The 21,511-nt window shown below is 47.4% G+C and overlaps 1 protein-coding gene across 1 annotated transcript; it reads left to right on the top strand.

Moving 5' to 3' along the window:
- Positions 1-11,963: 11,963 nt before the first annotated feature.
- Positions 11,964-12,845, top strand: LOC134426019 (olfactory receptor 14C36-like; the record flags this gene model as incomplete). The annotated part of the gene is made up of 1 exon (XM_063171017.1): positions 11,964-12,845. A coding segment is annotated over one exon (882 nt), but the record flags the coding sequence as incomplete, so codon positions are not given.
- Between the last annotated feature and the right edge of the window lie 8,666 nt (positions 12,846-21,511).

The raw sequence follows: 21,511 nt of genomic DNA, 5'->3' as shown, positions 1-21,511 counted from the left end.
TAGTACGTTTTAGAAATTTATTAGTAATTACACTCAGTCTGTTAGAAGAAGAGCTGAGAATAAGGCTTTCCAGCCTTTACTTCCCTTCTTCTCCTTTGGATCTGTTATGTCACTTTTTGCGAATGTTCAGTTTCCCCTGAATGTTAAAGAGACCATCTTTCTGGTATTTAATCTGTAAGCTTCCTCTATATGGTCTGCAGCTTCTCTAGAATGAGGGCTGAGATATCCAGAGGAGCTGGTGAGACCCCTGACCCAGAAGCAGATGCAGGCGTGAAAAATCCTGAGTGGTGTGGAGAATGGGAAAATATAGGCCAAACCCTGAAAGAATTTTCTGATCCTGTAGACTGGGATTTTCTACGGGAACAAATTCAGAACGCAGCAGAGGTGGGGAAATACCTAAAAGAGAAGTGCCATGACGATTCTAAGGAGAAAAGGCTCATTGCAATAAGCTGGGCCCTGGCCTATGCTTATCACACTTTGTTAGATAGTGTTGGGCAGCAGACAGAGGCAGGGGGGCAGAGAGATAAATCAGCTATCCCAGTCACTCAAGCTGTAGCCAACAGCCCAGGCTCGAAGCCAGCAGCCAGACCAGATAGTGAGCCTAAGCCAGCATCTAAACCCATGGCTGTTGCTACCAGCACCAGAAGTGGGAAACGCACAGAAAAAACTGATCGACCAGTGGATGATTATGGTGATGGTGATACAGGAGAAGGAACCTCAATGCCTCCTGACATAAATCAGGAGTCAAAGCGGCAGGTGCAAGATCAGATGCAAATATTGAGTCTTATTCCCTGAAGGACCTATGTGGCCAAAGGAAGGATTACACCCGATGACCTGATGAATCCATAATTAGTTGGCTGGTCCGTCTCTGGGATGCTGCAGGCGAGGCTACAATTCTGGATGGCACTGAAGCCAGGCATTTGGGATCCCCGTCACAGGATCCTGCCATAGACCAAGGAATGATGAGCGGGGCTCACCCTCACAGCCTCTGGGAACGGGTCCTAAGAAGTGTAGCACAAAGATACCTGTGTGCAGACGATCTCTATATGCAGCAAACCCAGTAGAAAACCATAGAACAAGGGATTCAATGCTTGAGGGAAATGGCAGTAGCTGAGATTGTCTTCTCAGATGATGGAAACACTGTAAATCCAGACTTGGTACCATGCACATCTGTGATGTGGAGAAAACTTGTACGACTTGGGCCACGAGAATACGCTTCTGCTTTTGCAATAATGAAGTGGGATGATGGTGAGGAGACTATGCTGGATATGGCAAAGAAGCTCCGAGCATATGCAGACACTGTGAATGGCCCAACACATGCCAGAATTGAAGCGGTGGAAACACATCTTCAAAAATTAGAGGACAAGATAGAGGACGGTCACAAGAAACTGAGGGAGGAGATTAAAGAGAGCTTTCTCCAAATCTCGGCAGTACAGATCAGAGGTTCTGGTACCCAACGCAGACGTTCCCCAGATGATGAGAGAAGGTACATCCCACGAGCTGAGCTGTGGTTCTACCTGCGTGATTGTGGAGAAGACATGGGGAGATGGCATAGAAACCTACCGCTGCTCTGGTACAACAGGTGCGTGAACTGAAGACTCAGAGAGGAAGTTCCAAAAGGGAAGCAGCTCCAGTGGCCAGTAACCGAACTGTCACATATGATGATAATGACAATATTTTTGATCCCCTTGAAGGAACCTCCAAGGCATATGCCCAGGGAAAGAAGGATAACCAGGCTTAGAGGGGCCCTGCCTCTAGCCAGGTAGAGGCTGGGGAAAACCGTGGTTTTTGGACTGTGTGGATTTATTGGCCTGGCAAATCTGAACCACAAGAACGCAAAGCTTTGGTTGACACTGGTGCTCAATGCACATTAATCCCATCGAGACATGTGGGGACAGAATCTGTTTCTATTGCTGGTGTGACAGGGGGATCACAGGATTTTACTTTGGTGGAAGCTGAGGTGAGCCTGACTGGAAATGAGTGGAAGAAACACTCTATTGTGACTGGCCCAGAGGCCCCATGTATTTTGGGCATAGACTACCTTCAAAGTGGGTATTTCAAAGACCCAAAGGGACTCAGATGGGCATTTGGAATAGCTGCTGTAGAGACAGAGGGTGTCAAGCAGTTGAACAGCTTGCTTGGACTGTCAGAAAGCCCATCTGCAGTAGGTCTCCTGAAGGTGGAAGAGCAATGAGTGCCAATTGCCACCTCAACAGTGCACCGCCGACAGTACTGTTTTGCAGACAAAAGAAGAAACTTCACAACTTTGTAAAAGTTGTAAAGCTTGGTATGCTTTTATTACGATGCGCGCAGGACGCAAGTCTTCTAAAAAGGCATGTGTACTTCTGAAGACTTCGGGTCTTCTTTTATTTCTCTTCTAAATGCATATGCATACAGTTTCACAATAAGTTCATACATATTTATTTTGCGTGACATTTAGCACTAGTTCTTCTTTATTAAAGGAATTTCTAAGTCAGGGGCAAATCGACTTTGTGATCTTTTCTGTTTTTCTTTTTCTGTCTTTTTGCTGTTTCGGCATGCGAGTTTTTCTTTTAGCTTTGGCTTTACAGAATTTTCACTTTTCTTAGACACTTCACTTAATTTAGAATGGATCTTTACTTTGTTTTATTCTCTCTTTTCTTAGGAAATAAGTAAATTCTTTTACTTAATGAAAACTTTTACGACAGTAAGTGTCTTTTAGTGCTTCACCATGTAGGTTTGACAAAGAGGTTAGTACAGCTATTTGTTGTAGCATCTTTTAGTTCTAAATTAACAATATAATAGATTATCTTAAGCTTATTTCAACTAATATTAGTAAAACTACAATGGGATGGCACAACTTATTAAAGATTCTATTTGCAGTTGGTGACTACTCAAAGATCACATCTCACTAGTGATGATCTATATTTTGTTTTATTCTTTGTAGAACTCTGGTTATCTCGTTTGTATCATGTTGGACAGTAATTAAGGTTTTCTTTCTGCTTCTTTGGATTCTTTTTAAGCTTTCTAATAGGTCTTGGTGCTTAATTAATTGTTTCACTAATGTAAGGTTTATCTTACTAGGGGTAGGTGGCAGTTTGTAATACATTGTGTAATTGGCTTAAATCAGCTGGTGGGATGTTACTGGTACTAAATACGAAAAATCACACTCAATAATATTAAAAAAATTACAAATACAGAGATTAGAGTGGTTTCTACTAGACAGAATAACATCATTGCTACCAATTTGTACAGCAGCACAAGCAGTTCTCAAGCATACATTTTTTTTTAGTATATACAAGCACAGTTTTCTGGTCAGTGACTGGATGAATTTCAAAGTGACAAATACTTTGTTCAGTGTCTAAACACACATTTTGAGCATTAATGGTATTGCTTTCACAAATGAATCTTATTTGTTCTCTAGTAATGCAGGATTTTAAGTTTACTGTCTGCTACTTCCTATTTATCTTTTGTGCTTACACTTTATGTTCTGAAGGATAGAGTATTGTTTTTTCAGGGTTTAATCTTAGAGCAACGATGGGATGGATAACATAAACAGTGGCATTATGTATGGTAAGCACAAAGGCAGTTGCCACATTAGAAACAGGATCATAGGTGAAATTCACTATAGTCTGCTAGGACTGAAACTTCTTTTCAATATTATTTGCATTATCTCACACAATTTTTTGAATTTTAGCTGGAAAATTACTTACACTTCTTTTTCATATGATCAGAGCTGCTGTTGCTTGTATCTATATTTGTGTTTGTATACAACTGAAAGTTAAAGACGCATTATTTTGAACTATACTAAGTGCTTCTACTATCAACTTGTGGTCTTGGTCTCTGGCTTTTTCATACTTCTTTACTTTGGCAGTACTTTTGAAATCTGTCACTGGCTAGTTCTTAATGCTAATAGAGATTACTATAAAGGCTGCTTCAATTTTGTTAGGCTACTTACTGCAGTGGCTAGTTTATTCACTAGTATTTCTGAATCAATTCTATTTAAAACTCTTAATTTTTCTTCTAATATGCTAGTTAGATGTTTGTTATGGGGAACAGGAACTGCTTTCTGTCTATGACTATCTCTCTTTGCTAGAGGGATGTGCTGGGCTCACACTGCAAATTCAGACACACCTCACAAGTGTATCTGACAGACGTTTAGGTCATACTTGAAGCAGATGTTTGTTTTGAAATGTAGAGACTTTAGGGAATCTTTTAAGCAGAATCTAACTGCTTCAGACTGGGACAATCACTGATCTAGATCTCAGTAGGAAAAGGGATAGCTATAAATGAAGAAAATCACCTTCTTTGCTTGGGTTAATTTACTACTTGCAGTTTAGCACTTTTTACTAGCTATTGCTTGAATGTTTAGCTAAGCTTGTTAAGCTTAATGAAGCTCTGTTAATGTTAAGTTTAACATCTTTATATCATTTGCTTCTAGAGTAACCTTTCTTATTTGAGAATGTTTAGCAAATTGAGCGAATTGTACAAAAGCCTTTAGGTACACATAGTATACATGTTACTTTAAAGGTTTGCACAAGTATGCTTTCTCAGACTGGTTAGTTGTTCATTTCCTACACTACAACATAAACATTCTCTACAGGTACTAAAGCTTTATTAAAACTGAATATATGACTCTTGTGTCAGCAAAAATTCTTCCTTTTTGGGGAGGTCATCTTTACTCTTCCTCCCTTACCTTGGGAGGAGCCTTTAGCAAATCATATGTACTTTTTTTGTGAACTGTGATTGCTTTGCATTTCAGCATGATAATCTTTGCCTGATTTCATACGTTGCTGTCTTATGCTGCATGCTGAACAACATGTTTGATTTGCTTTCTCTTTGCCTTGTTTTCTTTTTCAAGGGCCAAGACTAGAGGGCGGTCTGATCTTACAGTCTCTTTGCCATTCTGGGTGATTTTTTAAAGCAAAAAGACATTTCAGCATACAAAAACACTATCTCACTTATCTTTCTATTTTAAAACAGTTCTAACAGCAATGAAGTATTATAAATCTTTTTATTTTTTGAGCTGCTCTTACTGGCAACTTCTTTTCAGTGAGCCCCTCCCAAAAGGGGCTAATTTAGGAACTTATTTGCGTTTGTTCTGGTCAGTTCTCATTATTTATTTCTTCTTGCCCTATCTCACTTCTACTCAAACCTTTTTACAGACACTTTCACAGTAGTTTCTCAGTTTCTTTCTCATACACACAGCTCCAGGTGGCAGGTATCAGATGTGATTCTTACACACAAGCTCTAAGACCTTAGGTTCTGAATCTGCTTGACTAGAAACCTCTAATTTACACTCGGGGCATGTGCCTGACACTTACTAGAACAGCAAAGCAGCAATACTAGTGTTTCTCATAAACGCCACACTGTAATAATACTTGCACATCTAGCTTTTGCTTACAGGCCATTCTCGTGTTCTTTGGGGAGACGGGGCAGCCAGACCTGTCCCTGTGCCTAGGGGACAGCTACTGTCACTTCACACAGCATGCTAATCAAAAACGTGACATAGACACTATGTTCTGATCAAACAAAATATCAGTCTTTCTAGTTCTCTTCTTGCACAATGTAATTAAGCACCGTGTTTACTTACACTTGTTTTACTGCTTTGCAAAAAGGCTGTGCTAGTCACAGCCAAAACTCTGATATGCTCACAGACACAGACACACGCACTCCCCCCCACTCTTTATTTCAAATTCACCAGAGCCAAGGCTTGAATTGCTGTGAGGGGGAGAATTCTTGGAATTCTTTTAACTCTGCTTTATCGTAGTTAAGCATAAATCACCGTACTATAGTTCTCTTATGTAAAATGCCACTCTTGTTGCAACAAAATCTTAAAATCTCTACAAACACTACTATACAATCTGAGAATCAAATTTCTACAATGCAGCGGAAGAAAATCACCACACAAAATCACTGGGAAAGGGCATATCTCTCAAAGTGTTCGCTTTTCTCAACACAACACAGCATACCATAATTCAGCATTTACTCACATCAATTTTTCTTGGACACAATCAAAATAACAGCACACAGTCTAGAGATCAAGTCTAAACATCTAAGGCAAAGGAACTCTCTGAGCTCATACTCACGGTTAAAATGTACCAGATCTACACAAATCACTACATTTAAACACGATAAATACTATTACTGACATTCTTCTACTTGCTTCTCTGCGGGCCACTTCTCTCTCTGCCCTCACAGCCTGCTGCAGCCGGCGCCTCAGGCCTCACTCGGCTGCTTCAAACACGGGTAGTACTCACCCCCCTCGCACTGTATAGCACTGTAGTTCTACTCTCTTTTATACACCATACACTTAAACACTTGCACGACTAGAAATACAGTGCACTGACTACACAATGCACACATTAATTATACAGCAACACAGTGTTCGGACATCACACACACACACACACAAACAAAACACACACGGGCTCAGTGGTTCTGCTCTATCAGAACTATGAACCTTCAACACACACATACACGGGTTCACCCGGCTCACTCTCAGAACTGCTTGCGGTCTGCTCTATCAGAACGATGAACCCCGTCTCTAATACAGCTTCTCTATCAGCTGAACTTAGACGTCTTTGGGTGGTTTACTCTCTTGCTCTCCTTTCCCTCCCCCGGGGGCCCCTCAGTACATACCGTATCTTCCTCCGCAGGCCAGCAGGTCCTTATCTGTCCTCGCAGGTGGCAAGTTGAGACGAGCGGAGCCCCACCAGGAAAAAAATCTTAGGGCGCGCCTTGGAGGTCCGTCTATCCCCCCTGCCCCTGCGGGGACAGAGAACTCCCTACCTGGCTCGCCATAATGTTTTGCGGAGAAAAGAAGAAACCTCAAAACTTTGTAAAAGTTGTAAAGCTTGGTATGCTTTTATTACGACACACGCCGGACGCAAGTCCTCCAAAAAGGCATGCGTACCTCTGAAGACCTCGGGTCTTCTTTTATCTCTCTTCTAAATGCATATGCATACAGTTTCACAATAAGTTCATACATATTTATTTTGCGTGACATTTAGCACTAGTTCTTCTTTATTAAAGGAATTTCTAAGTCAGGGGCAAATCGACTTTGTGGTCTTTTCTGTTTTTCTTTCACTGTCTCTTTGCTGTCTCGGCATGCGAGTTTTTCTTTCAGCTTTGGCCTTACAGACTTTTCACTTTTCTTAGACACTTCACTTAATTCGGAATGGATCTTTACTCTGTCTCAGTACCGAACGAATCGAGATGCTGTGATCCCCATCCAAAAAATGATCCGAGAGCTGGAGAGCCAGGAAGTGGTCAGCAAGACCCACTCACCCTTCACCAGTCCTATTTGGCCTGTGCGAAAATCTGAAGGAGAATGGAGATTGACAGTGGACTATCGTGCATTGAATGAAGTGCCCCCACCCCTGAGCGCTGCCGTGCCGGACATGCTGGAACTCCAGTAGGAGCTGGAGTCCGAGGCAGCATAGTGGTATGCCACTATAGACATTGCCAATGCATTTTTCTCCATTCCTCTGGCAGCAGAATGCAGGCCTCAGTTTGCTTTCACCTCTGTGAAAGCTGTGCACGGGCAGGGTTGGACTGCTGTGGGGGGAGCTGTGAGGGGGCCGGGGCAGAGTGACCTCCCCAGGGATCTCACACAGCCATCTGTGATGCCACAGCCCCCTATGATGCCACAGAGCTCTTTTGCAATGTCACACAGTCATCTGTGATGATACAGCCCACTCTGGGACATCACACAGCACCCTTGTGACGTCACAGAGCCAGCTCTGGGATGTCAGCCTGGAATGTCATGCACCTGCACTGTGATTTCACAGAAGACTGTGTGGTGTCAGAAAGTCACAATGTGATGTCACAGCCCCTCCTATGATGTTACATAGCCACCCAGTGATGTCACAAACCACTCTCTGATGTCATAGAGCCAGCCTCTATGATGGCAGGATCTGCTCTGTGGCCGCTCATTCTACCCTGTGATGTCAAAGACAGTTGTGTGAATGTCACAATCCTCTCAGTGATGTCACAAAACCCTCTCTGTGATGTCATACTGCTACTCTGTAATGGCACAGCACACACTTTCAGCTCTATGATGTGTAATGGCACAGCACACACTTTCAGCTCTCTATAGCCATCTCTGTGATGTCACACAGTCATGCCATAATGTCGCAGCCTGCTTTGTGATGTCACAGAATCCCCTCTGTGATGCTGTAGCTGCTCATTGACCTCACACAACAAACTCTGTGATGTCATAGCCCTACCTGTGACCTCACACAGCCTACTCTGTGCTGGCCTTGGTCTCTTGGGGACCACCCCTCATCTGCTTTCAAAACACCTGGGGGCCTGTACTTTTCTTCTCATTGACAAAAACATCTCTCAAGTCCAGGCATCCATAGCCAAAATTGAGAATCAGCCTCCAAAATTCCTTATATCCAAGGATATCTCCCAGACAAAAGCTGCCAGGTCTGTCCAGGTTCTCTTGGTTTCCTGAGGGCCAGATCTCATCTGTCTTTGAAACACTGGGGCTCTGCACTTTGCTTCCGATGGAAAAGAACTGTCCTTCTTGTCCTGATGCCCATAGACAAAAGTGGGCTTTGGCCCCCCAAATTCTGTCTTTCCAAGGATTCTTCCCTGACCACAGGTCTGGCTGGCCTTGGCCTCCTTGGGGCTGCCTCTAATCAGCCATTGAAACACTGGGGCTCTGCCCTTTCCTTACCCTGGAGAACTGTCATTCCAGTCCAGGAACCCATGGCTGAAATGGAATTCCACCCCCAAAACTCCCTGAAAATCTAAGGGTTACTGTAAGACAAAAACTGCTAGGACAGACAGGTCTGGCTGGCCTTGGCTTCTGGTGACTGCTTCTTGTCTGCTTTCAAACCCTGGGGTTCTGTGGTTTCCTTCCTATAGAAAAGAACTGTCCCTCTTGTCCAGGTGCTCCTGGCCTCAAGCACTTGACAATTTATAGGGACATGGGAGCCCTGTGCTCAGTGGGGTGGGGAGTGAGGACAGCAGAGGAGAGCCCTGGAAGGGATTGAAGGGTGGTTTCAGAGATGGTGGATCCTTTTCACATAGTAGAAAACAGCCAGAGAAAGAAAGAATTAATTCCAAAGGCACCTGAGAAGACCCAGACTGGACACCAGGATAAAGGAATTTCCCTGCCAGGGCAGGGCTGTGGTACAGCACGTCCCCAGAAGGAGCCTGAAGCAGCCCAAGGCTTTGTGTGGGCAGGCAGAGGCAGGCAGGAGGCAGAGCTGACAGCAAAGGAAGGGCCCAGCCAGGTGGGGCAGCCGGGGGATGCCGACAGCCTGCAGGGACAGAGGCGCAGGGCAGGGACATCGTGGGACAGCCTGGGCTGCACAGGGCACAGGGATGGGCAGCCACTGCAAGACAGCCCTGCCAGAGCCAACTTGGGCAGCACTTTGGCCATGGCTGCTGGCCCTGGGCCTGAGGCCATGAGTTGACAAGGGACCCTTGCAGGCCTGGGGCCTCATTGCCTCCTTGTCCCTGCTCAGCAGCCTGGCAGGGGCCGCCCCATGCTCCTGCCCTTGCCATTGCACATCCCCACATGCCAGTGCCCATCCTGGGAGGAGCCCTGAGCAAGGAGGGAGGGACAGGATCTGCCTGGCCAGGGGCTGGGGCTCAGGTCTGGGCCCTTTGCATTCCTCAAACACATCCCGGTTTGCTCAGCACCAGAGACACCTTTGCCTTGTTTGTCCCCAGCTGTCACCACTGCCTCCAGTGTTCTGCTCTAAGTGGAACCTGGGGACACTTTCCCAGTCGTGTCTCTCCACAGAACCCATTACAACTTTTTTTAAGTTCAGTGTTTCGATTTAACTTTGAGTTCTTGAGAAGTTTTTTGAACGCTCTCTCAGGGACTGAGTCTGATGTAAAAAACACCCAAGCCCCAAGAGGCTCATTAATGTCCTTGTGCTGTGTCTATGCTGCTGAGCTTTAAAGGAACAGCTCTTCCCAGGGCCAGCTCCTCTCCCAGCCCACCAGGGCTGAGGGCTCTGCCTGCAGGCACTGAGGGGACAGGAGCCAGGCAGAGACAGGCTGAAGGCAATCAGGATTGGGAAGACATTGAGCTGAGACTTCACTTGGGGAAAGACCTTCACGGCCCTGTGCATGGTGAGTGTGTGGGTGCAGGGCAATGTCCCCTGTGCTCCTGGAGGGATCTCCTGAAGCCAGCACACCCCACAGCCTGGCGGATGTGTCAGGAGGACTCTCCCGGTTTCTCTGTGGCACAGGAGGAACAGGAGGAGGATGTGCTGCAGGGCGGGGCTGCCCTGGGCACCGTCAGAGGGACAGGCCAGGACGGCTCCTGCTGCCAGGGAAGGCTGTAGGGGGTGAAGCTGGGGCTGCAGCCAGGGCTTCCCAGGGCTGTCCTGCAGAGCAGCTCCTGCAGCCCTCAGGGCTCTTGGCCAGCCCAGGGCATGTGCCACCTGCCAGGGGCAGCTCTCAGCCTGCCTGGCAGCTCCCCATGGACGCTGCTGGGGAGAAGGTTGAGGTGGAAGGAGCCACCCCCATCAGGGCAGATTCCTCCTGCTCTGGAGATGGTGCTGCATGGCCAGGGCTTCTCTCAGCTTTCTCCTAAAGGGAAGGGAAAGGGGCTGTCATCTTTGGCTGTGTCACTGAGACTCCTGCCCTGTCACCCTGGGCATCAGCAGATGGGCCTCACATCTCCCTCAGAAAGTGCCTCCTCAGCCTCCTCTCCCTACAGACAGCAGCAGCAGCTCCTTGGCTTGCAGCATCTCTGTTTGTCCGGCCTGCCCTTAAAGGCCCTGCTGCCAGGGAGATGGCCCTGGGCAGTGCTCTGTGCTAGGAGGGGTCTGCAGGGCAGAGCTGAGCTCCCAGGGCTGGGCTGGGCTCTGGCAGCACTGGCAGGGACAAGGCTTGGATAGAGAGAAACAGCTCCCAGTAGGCACAACTCCAGGCAGCAGAGAGCCAGACCAACCATTGACATCCCTCCCTGTCCAGCTGTGTAGGGAAAGAGAGAAGGGCTTAGAGAAATTGACTTTTAAACTGGAGTCTTTAAAAACTCGACTTCTTTTTCAAGCTCAGTTTATGTTGGATCACCCTGAACTAGAGGGAGGTGGAATGGGCAAAGTGCACCTGTGTGGGGACCAGCAGGTCTGACTGCAATGGGGCAGAGGGAGCCCTGTTTTGCCTGTGGGCTTCCCCAGGGTTCAGGCTGAGAGCAGTGCTTAAGATGAATCAGTAACTCAGGAGCATAAACCCAAGCTCAAGAATAAACATATTGAGCGAAGTTTCCCCACAGGTAGAGAAGTAGCTTTGAGAGAATTCCTAAAATAACCCTATAGGGTTTATTCCAAGAGCTCAGTCTCAGCTTTTCAATGTCTTGTTTCTACAGTCCACAATGCCCAGAGTTAAGGAATGTCGAACAGCAGTGAAGCCCCAAAACAGATAGCCTTCAAGAAATAATGAGTTAAAACATAGAATGTGAGGCATTTGAAGAAAGTATAATATTAAGAAACACATAGAGCAATTAATCAGCTAAAGCATGGAACACAATGACAAGAAAGAGATAGCGAGAGGAGAAGCGATGGGCTAAGCATGTTCAGAGCCAACAATGTCAAACTGACCCTAAGAACTTTGCCAAGCCATAGAGACCAAGCCAAGTACACCGGGAATTGACCAAATTAAGAGAAGAGTTCAAAAGTTTAAGGAAGAAGACTCATCAGGAGACCCCAGCCCATGATGAAGGCAACCGGAACGACCACCAAGATAATCCTCAAAAGAAGTGTCCCCGCCCACACTCCGCCTACGCCACACCCCCCTATGAATATGCATGCAAAGATATGATGATGTATATGATCTGATGTAATCCTATATTCAAAATTGCATAAAAGGCTTTTTTTGTTACGAGAAACTCAGAAATCCACTTTGTGATTTCTCCGACGCGTCGTAATAAAATACCTCCTGCTTATCTGACTTAAGCTGAGTCTCTTAAGCAGTTATTCTCGCCTTTTGGGGCAAAATTCGGCATCAGCAGCTCCATCAGGCTCTTCCTCCTGCTGGCATTGGCAGACACACGGCAGCTGCAGCTCCTGCACTTCTGCCTCTTGCTGGGCATCTCCCTGGCTGCCCTCCTGGGCAACGGCCTCATCATCAGCGCCGTAGCCTGCGGCCACCACCTGCACATGCCCATGTTCTTCTTCCTGCTCAACCTGGCCCTCACTGACCTGGGCATGATCTGCACCACTGTCCCCAAAGCCATGCACAATTCCCTCTGGGACACCAGGAACATCTCATACTCAGGATGTGCTGCACAGGTGTTTTTCTTTGCCTTTTTCATTGCATCAGAATTTGCATTTCTCACCATCATGTGCTACGACCGCTACGTGTCCATCTGCAAACCCCTGCACTACGGGACCCTCCTGGGCAGCAGAGCTTGTGCCCAAATGGCAGCAGCTGCCTGGGCCAGTGCCTTTCTCAATGCTCTGCTGCACACAGCCAATACATTTTCCCTGCCCCTGTGCCACGGCAATGCCCTGGGCCAGTTCTTCTGTGAAATCCCCCAGATCCTGAAGCTCTCATGCTCACACTCCAGCTTAAGGGAAGTTGGGCTTCTTGTGGTCACTTTCTGTTTAGGTTTTGGTTGTTTTGTGTTCATGGTTTTTTCCTATGTGCAGATCTTCAGGGCTGTGCTGAGGATCCCCTCCGAGCAGGGACGGCACAAAGCCTTTTCCACCTGCCTCCCTCACCTGGCTGTGGTCTCCCTGTTCCTCAGCACTGACACATTTGCTCACCTGAAGCCCCCCTCCATCTCGTCCCCATCCCTGGATCTGGCAGTGTCCGTTCTGTACTCGGTGGTGTCTCCAGCCCCAAACCCCCTCATCTACAGCCTGAGGAACCAGCAGCTCAAGGAATCTCTCAGGAAAGCTGTGACTGGATGCTTTTCAGCCTTTTCATTGTCCCATAAGAGCCCTCACAGTGCTTTGCATTGGGACCCCCAAAGGAGCTGGAAACACACCCCTGCTTTGGCTCCTGCTGTCTCTCAGCATTCTCCCTCTTTTAAGGGACTGCAAGTGGGTCAAATCCTGGGAAGGGACAGCAGGCCAGAGACCCAAATTAACCAAAGAGATATTTCAGACTGTATGGCCCCAGTTCTGGTATAAAAGCTAAGGAAGGAGGAAGAATAGGGGGCATTTCCTATTTACAGTGTTTGTCTTCTTGATAAACCACTCCAACTGCTGAAGTTCTGCTTCCTAGGAAGTGGCTGAACATCACTTGCTGACAGAAGAAGAGATTAAAATTATTGGGGTTTTTCCTCATTGCTGGTGCCTGTAAAAACTTCCCCTTGTGCTATAGAAAACTGCCTTATCTCAGTCCACAATTTGTCTCCCATAACATTTTCTCTCCCCTGTGCAGCCAAGGAGAGCAGTGCTAGAGCGGCTTGGTAGGCACATGGACTCCAGCAGAGGTAACCCACCAGAACAAGCCACAGAAGGCCTGCTTTCTTCTTTCAGCAGCTCTCAGTGCATATCATGAGAGGCCACGTCTGCCCTTAAGTATATTTTAAATTTTTTTCTGATTCTATACAATAAAAGAAATGCTCTTATCCACCCCCTTCAATTTCATTATCCCTCCTACTTGTGTGACCCAGAGAAATTGTGTAAGAAGGGAGTCTCACGTTGTGTTTAGGTGAAATAAATGAATATGCAACCACTTTGTAAAAAATTTTATACTATTCTTATCACAGCAGGAATGAACAGAAATGGGCACAGCTTTATGGCTGCCCAGCTTTGGCATGGGCCCTGGGCCTGGAGCAGGAGCAGCTCTTGAGGGCCCCAAGGCCGGGGCTCTTGTGCTGCCCTGGGCAGATGGGATGGCAGCAGGGGCTGCAGAGCTCTCAGCATCTCCTGCAGAGGAGAGCAGGGCAGCCAGGGAGCCTCCTTTGGCCTTGGCCAAGCACCTTCCCCCATGGTGGGGCTGAGTCCTGTGGCAGCTGCAGCTACTGCTGTGCCCTTGCCAGGGGCTGAGGCCGTGGGGCAGTGCCCAGAGCAGCCTGGCCTGAGCAGAGCTGTGGGGCCAGAGCCGGCTGGGCTGGGGAGAGGCCCTTGGTGCTTTCCAGAGCTCAGGGCAGCTGGCAGAGCTTGCAGGGAGCTGGGCTGGGTTCAGAGAGCCTGGCCCAGAAACCATCAGTGTCCATCTCAGCCTGGCTGAGTGTGCAGGGGCAGGACTCAGGCCAGGCCTTGTGGGGTAGGGCCAGCGCCTGTGCAAGGCATTGCAAACAGGCAAGTGGCCCAGAAAGGAGGCTGCTCGGTGCCCTTGGTGGCATGGACAGAGCAGGGAGGGGGCCCAGGACATTTGTCAGCGCCAGCCTCTGTGCCCGGCCCTTGGCAGTCCTGGTTGCTGAGCCCAGCTTTGGCCTGGGCTGGGTTTGGCTGTGGCCCAGCTCCATCCTCCTGCGGGGCTCAGGGCCTGTTCCCGGCCATGGCCAGCCCTGGCCGGCCTCTCGGCTGGCCCAGAGGCCAGCAGAGCCTGGGGCAGGGCTGTCTGTGCAGCCCCACAGGTGCCAGGGGCTCTGCAGGAGCTGGCAGAGGCTGCCCAGCAGGGAGGCCATGGGGCACAGAGCTCCAAGGCTGCTGTGGGTACCACGGCACAGGGGCCGTTCCCAGCCTCAATGCTCCTGGCCTGGGCTGGGCCTGCACAGGGGCTGGGCCACCATGGCTGGGCCAGCACAGGGCCAAAAAGGGGCCACGCAGCCGCTGCTGGGGCTGACAGCAGGGCCAGGCACACACAAGAAATTGCTGAGCATGGCCTGTGCTGGCCAGGCCTGACTGTGCCAAAGGCAGAGCTCAGCTGCCCTTGGGGGCTGCAGGAACAGTCCAGAGCCCAAAGATCCTCCATGGCTGTGCTGGAGACCAAGGCTGCAGGAGAGAAATGCAGGGCTGCTGCGGGATGGGGAGGACATTGAATTCCAGCACACAGCTCTCTGATGATCCCGGCACCATGCTGGGCCCTGTTTCAGATGGGAGCAGAGCAGATGTTGATGGGACAGGAGCCCTGCAGGGCTGTCAGGGACCTGCAGCTTGCAAGGTGCTCTGCTCTCCCTCAGGTGCTCTTGGAGAGATGCAAACCCAGCTGGGCACCTCAAGGCACAAGTGGCCCTGCCTTTTCATGGGCATACTGCTGATGTCTGCCTGGAAAGGGGCACAGATTTTAATACCTGTTAGTTTCATCATATACAGGCAAAACTTTATCATCTGGGTCATTTGAGTACTGTTAAGAAATGGCAAAGTTTTCCCACCAGGAACAGGGTTTTCCTGGAGTTGTACAGATGGCAGGAGAAGAAATACTGATCTTGCTTTCTACTGGTGTCACCAGTATCCATTCTATTAGATAAATCTCTCTTTTCCATTTGGGGTTTCAAGCGCTTCTATTGAAATGGCCATGTCTAAGGACATCTCTTCACTTGACGAGCTGGATATTTATGCTTCCCATTGCTCCCAGATTTCCTCCTCCAGATGTTCTCTGGTTATGCCTCTCAACTGACTGGCTTCATGCTTTGAGCTGCAAGAAGTTGCCCAATCATTCCAAAGTGCAAATAAATAATCAACATCTTTATGGTGTTTATATCTATCAAAGAACTGCTTATTCTTATGTCTTTGTCTAAAACTGTTCCTGTACAGAAATCCCTTGGGGATGGTGGACATGTCAGATGCTGATGGGACATCATGGAGAACTCTGTTTGCTGCAATGTTAAAGTGTATCCTGTTCAAATTGTGTTTTTTGGCAAGAAACCCTTCTGTGCCCCTGAATGTCACCAGTTCCTGAGCCCAAAGGACACAAACCTGATAAGTTGTGGTTCCAACTGCAGGGGCTCTGAGCAGGAGAGCTCTTCATCCCCTTTCATTTTTTTCCTCCCTCTGGGCATGGAGGGAGCTCCTGACTTCAGCGTGGGACTCATGTGTGCAAAGAGCAAATCTGGGCAGAATTGGGGCAGGAAGGGTTTGGGGGGACCTTGGGATCTGTGCTGGGCACAGAAGGTGTTTTCCACTGCTCTGAGACTGTCTGCTGTGGAAAGTGGATTTAATATCCAGCAGAGGAATGACTTTTGCATTTGATAGAGCTGTGCCTTCCCTTGGCTTTGCTGGCTGTCAAGAAATGAACATCCCTCTGTGTCTCGGGCAGCTCCTTCTCCAAGGAAAGCGGGTGGGAGTTGGAGCCAAGGAGCTGAAAGCTGCAGGTGCAGCCTGGGCTGGAGGGAGCTCAGATTTGCACAAGGCTGCTCTGAGTGCCAGGGCTTGGATGGGGAAATGGTGGGGTGGGGGTAGGGACAGAGTCTGATTGATTGTCAGCAATGAAGGGTCTTGACTTTCATATCTATTCAAACTGCATGAGGAGGTCCTTGGATTCAGTGTCAACTGGAGATAGCACATATCAATAAATTGACAGGGAAAAAACTCCTAAATTTGGCCTAAGTAATCTTTTCTCACTGTCTTTTTAGATAGAATCTATTCACCTTGAAAAGACTCCTGGAATTCATCTAATTAACCACAAAAGATTTGAAAATTAAAATCAAATTATTCCAAGAGGCTTGGCTTGTTCAGCTGTTCTGAATGTTAATGAACCCTGGGACACGGAATTCCTGCACACTGAAGAGCTGAAGGCTGAACAAGCCTCTGGAGCAGGAAAATTCAGCAGCACCCTCCAAGGTGCTGAGGATGTCAGCAGCCCCCACTGAGGCCATCCCTGCCCAGAGACCGTGGGGGAATGGGCAGACAAGGAGAGCGTCCCTGGGGCTGGGGCAGCACAACTCAGAGGCAGCAGCGGCTCCAGCTGGGAAATGGAGTGTGGAATGTGGCTGGGAAAGCCCTGCCTGGGCTGGGCCAAGCAGGACACACAAGCTCTGACCCTCATCTCCCAAACAATTTTTTCAAGGTGACATTTCAAAGGAATTGCATTTGTTTGTCCTCTGGGTTGGACTCCCTGGAGAAATAACAACAAGAGATTCTTAGGAGCTCAAAAGAACTAAACAGCCTTTACTGGGTATTTTAGAAAATCAGAGAAACTTTGGCAAAAGGTTTACTATGACATCGTAGTGGTTTTGGTTTGTTAATTTAAGATTTTTCTAATCTTGAGATTTCTAATTACTGTATTGATTAGTTTGGTGGGTTTTAGTATCGGGTAATTATTTAATTAGTTATTTTTTTTGTTGTGAGATTGGATTGAGAGAAAGGTAAAGTATGTCGAAAATTTAAAAGGGTATAAAGAAAATTTTATTAAAAGCAGATAAAAGAAAAAAGGTAAGTAAGAATTAAAATAAATTCTTTAGAACACAGTTTTTTCTTTACAATTTTTCTTTTTTTTTTTTTAACCTGACAATGTAAAGAAACAAACTGAAAATTTCTAGTAGTTTACTATTCCCAGATTTGTCTTTTTTTAGTTTTAGGGAGTGATGGTTTGCCTTTTAAGTTAATGGAGTTTTTTTACACGATGAAATTTCTTTTTTGTGTTCCTTAATTTTGTCATGGATAACAGTTGTCTGGGGAACTTTGCTACTGTGAAGTTGTTTTTTTGCTACAAGCTGTTTTACAACTTGTTGATGGGCCATGTTGACTTATGAGTTATAGTTTTAAATTTGAGTTGTTTAAAAGTAATTGTTTTTATTATTTCCTTTTAAAAAATATTTTTTTCTCTGGGAATAGCGATCTTCTCTTGGGGGTACTGGATTACATTTCCCCCCCGTTTAAATTTTTATTAAAGTACAGTTTTTTAAACAGTTGTTTTATTTTAGCATGGAGGTTTTTCTTTGATATGAATTTGAATTTTTTATAGTTTTATTTTTTTTAATGAAAAAGAGTTTTTTCCTTATAGTTTATGAGAGGATTTTAGTTTTAAGGATAAAGTATTTTTTCTTTTTTTTTTTTTAGTTTGGATTTAATTTCTTCTTTACTGACTTTGATGGTTTTTAATTGTTTTTTATATGCTTGCATTTTGTTTTTCTTTTACTCAAGGTAGGATTAAAGTATTAAAAGGATTAACACCTGACCTATCAGTAGTTTGTGGTTGAAGTTGTGGTTGGGTTGTGATAGGGTTTGTTTTATGGTTATGGTTGGTTTTGGTGGGGTTTTGTTTTTAATTTTACTTGTAGGGTTATTTTGTGTGGGTTGTAGGTTCTGGGGGTTTTTGATTTTAATTGTCTTGTGGGGAGGGGACTTGATGGCATGATTTTAAGAGCTGTGGCTAGCTTTGTTCTGGTTAGTTTTGTAGCCTCTTTTGTTTTCCTTTTTGGTAGCTGTTGGGGTTTGGTTTGGTTAGAATGGTGCCAATGGGAGGGGGAGGCGGCAGCCTGGGGAGGGGGGAAGGGGCTCAGGCCACAGCAGGGTTGCTTGGTTTGGTTTGGTTTGGTTTGGTTTGGTTTGGTTTGGTTTGGTTTGGTTTGGTTTGGTTTGGTTGAGATGGGGGCCTGGGCTAGGGCCCACTACTTCTTTATTGATTGGAAAAGGAAGAGGAGGTTCCTGAGTTTTTTCACCTTTAACATATGTGTTTCACACAGGCATGTTCAGTATCTTAGTGGTTTAACAGATTGTCAGTTACACAAGAAGTTTTATATTACTCTTTTAAATTCTTCTCCTGTCAAATTACAACAGATATTCAATGAACAAAAAGCACTTCCCAAAGCATCGACTTGGGCCATTCAGCTTCACAAACTCTAAGCCCGTCCAAATTAATGTTAATCAAAATTTGCAGGTGTACAGAAACAGAAGAAGACGACACAGAAGGAGAGAAAGAAAAAAAGATCCAGAGAAGCACAAACACAGATACCAACTCCTGGATTCCAGCACAGAACAGATAGAAATTCCAAGAGGAGGTAGGGTCAAGATGTGTGCTTGCCTTGTGGTCAGCCTAAATATCCCTGGTCTTCCTGGGCCCTTTCCCCAGGTGGGCCTTGGGCTCATTTGGTCCCTCAGGAGCTGGGCTGGGGGCTGCAGAGGTGGCTGTGGAGCATTGCCTGTGCTGTGCCAGGGACTGGCAGACACTGCTGGGCTTGGATAGAGGCTCTGGGGGGATTGGGGTTCCAGGACAGGGCAGTGCTGGGGTTCCAGGGCAGGGCAAGGCTGGACCTGCCCCTTCCTCCCCCCCACACAAAATGTTTCCAGCGAACAATCTCCTCCAGTCTGTCACAACAGGGAAATGCTGGAGTTGAAATCCCAATTCTGGCCATGGGCACCTGGCTGAGAAGGAGAGTTCTTTTCCATGGGAAGGAAAGCACAGAGCCCCAGTGTTTAGAAGGCAGGTGAGAGCCTCACTAGTCCAAGGCCAGCCAGGCTTGTCAGGAATGGCAGATTTTTTCTGGGAGCAGTCTTTCGATTTAGTAAATTTTGGAGGTGGAAGCTCAATCTCTGCCATGGGCACCTGGAGAAGCAGGACATTTTTTTCCCATAGGAAGGAGAGTACAGAGCCTTCCCCAGTATTTTGGGGACAGATGACAGCTGACCCTTATTAAACCATTACCAGCCAGACTTGTCCTGGCAACATTCCTATTGGAACAATCCATGGATGTAAGGAAATTTGGAGGGGAAATCCCAGTTCTGTCCACGGATGCCTGGAGGAGAAGAAGAGCTCTTTTCAATTGGGAAGGAAAGCACGGAGCCCAATCATTTGAATAGGAGATGAGAAGAGACCCTCAATATGCCAAGGTGATTTGTCAGGAAGCCCCTGGGAGGCCAAACCAGCCAGACTTGTTTCATGTTCCCTTAGTTTTGCAGGGCCCCATAGTGTCACAATGGTGCCTTGGATCCATGAGGCCCCACAGTGCCATAATGGTCACTTGTTTCCATGGGGTCCTATAGTGTCACAATGGACCCTTGGTTCAATGGGGTACCAAAATGTCACAGTGGCCCCAAGGTTCCAGAAGGCCCCAAGTGTCACAGTGGTACTAATGATTCCATGAGGCCTTGCAGTGTCACAGTGGTCTCCGTGGTTCCCCAGGACTCACAATGTCACAGGACTCCTCTGTTTCATGAGCCCTGCAATGTCACAATGGACCTTTGGACCCTGGGGATTTGCAGTGTCACAATGGTCTCCTTTGGCTCCACAGTGTCACAATGGACCATTGATGATACGAGGGCCTGCAATGTCACAATGGCCCTTTGGTTCCATGCAGCCCTGCAGTGTCACAAAGGCCTCTTGTTTTCACGAGGCCCCACAGTATCACAATGATCCTCTTGGTTCTGTGGGGACCCCCAGGGTCACAATGGTCTCACTGGTTCCATGAGGACTCACAGAGTCACAATGCTTTGCCTATTCTATGGGGCCTCACAGTGTCACAATGTTCTCCATGATCCCATGAATCTCCTCAGTGTCACTACGTGCCCTTGTTTCCATGAGGCTGTGAAGTGTCCTAATGGTCTCTCCGTGTTCCATGAGGCCTTGCAATGTCACAATGGACTTTTGGCTCCACGGAGTCTCTCAGTATCACAATGGCCCCTTGGTTCCATGACACCCCAAAGTGTCATGATGTTCTCCACAGTTCCATGAGGCCCCATGGTGTCACAATGGACCCTTGGACCCTTGGTTTGATGGGGCCTCTCAGTGTCACAATGATCCCTACATTCCATGGAGCCACACAGGCAGTACAGTCCCCTTGGTTCCATGAGTCTCAGCAATGTCACAGTGCTCTCCATGATTCCATGAGGCCCCACAGTGTCACAATGGTCCCTTGGTCTCACAGGGCCCCACAGTGTCACAATGATCCCTTGGTTCCATGGCCCCTGCGCTGCTGCATTCCCCCCTCCCCTTCTCAGGCCGCCCTGCCAGCTGAGAAATGGTCCTTGGGGCTCGGCCTTGGCCAACAGCCCCTGGGCTCAGCTCCTCCGCAGCTCATCACAAACATTGTCTGCTCCAGGCACTGCTGCTCCCCAACCAGCTCCTGATTTCTGTAGGAGCAGCCCTGGGAACTGTTTTTGTTCCCTCAGTATCACAACATCCCTGTTCTCACACTGCCAAAGAAAGCTGTGGATGCCAAGTGCAGCCAGGATGAGCCATTGCTGGGACTGAAGCCCCTCTCTTGGGGCCCTGCACACAGCGCTCCAAAAGGAGCTCTTAGAGCTCTCCTGGGCCAGCGACTCCCTCTGAGTGGGGCCTCTCCCAGCCGGGAACTCTCCCGTTTGCTGCACTCGGGCATCCTGAACAACGACGGAGCCTCGGCTGATCCGCCCACTCCTCCAGGCTCAACCCTTCACCCACTGGGCAGATGCCAAAGGATCCACAGGGAGAATTCCCTGCCCTCAGGGGAATTGCTCCCAGGTGCCTGGCACTGACTCGTTGTGTCTGTGGGCACACAGGAATGCCTGTGCTGGGGAAATGTGGCAGAAATGCTGCTCTCTGAGGGATTGAGTGCATTGAATAGCTGAGTCAGTCAGGCCTGTAAGTGAGGTTAAATCACAAGTTCTAAGTGAAGTTAAATGTTTCTAAGAGTTATTCTTTTGTTATGTTGTTACTTTTAATATTAGATAAGTCAAATACAGTTAGGTGTTATTCCTCTGTCAAATTAGTAAGTCATGGGTTATACGGTAGGTCAAAAACTGTT

Source organism: Melospiza melodia, chromosome 17 (assembly GCF_035770615.1).
Source record: "Melospiza melodia melodia isolate bMelMel2 chromosome 17, bMelMel2.pri, whole genome shotgun sequence".
NCBI lineage: Eukaryota > Metazoa > Chordata > Aves > Passeriformes > Passerellidae > Melospiza > Melospiza melodia.
This window is presented reverse-complemented; position numbering and strand designations above follow the sequence as displayed.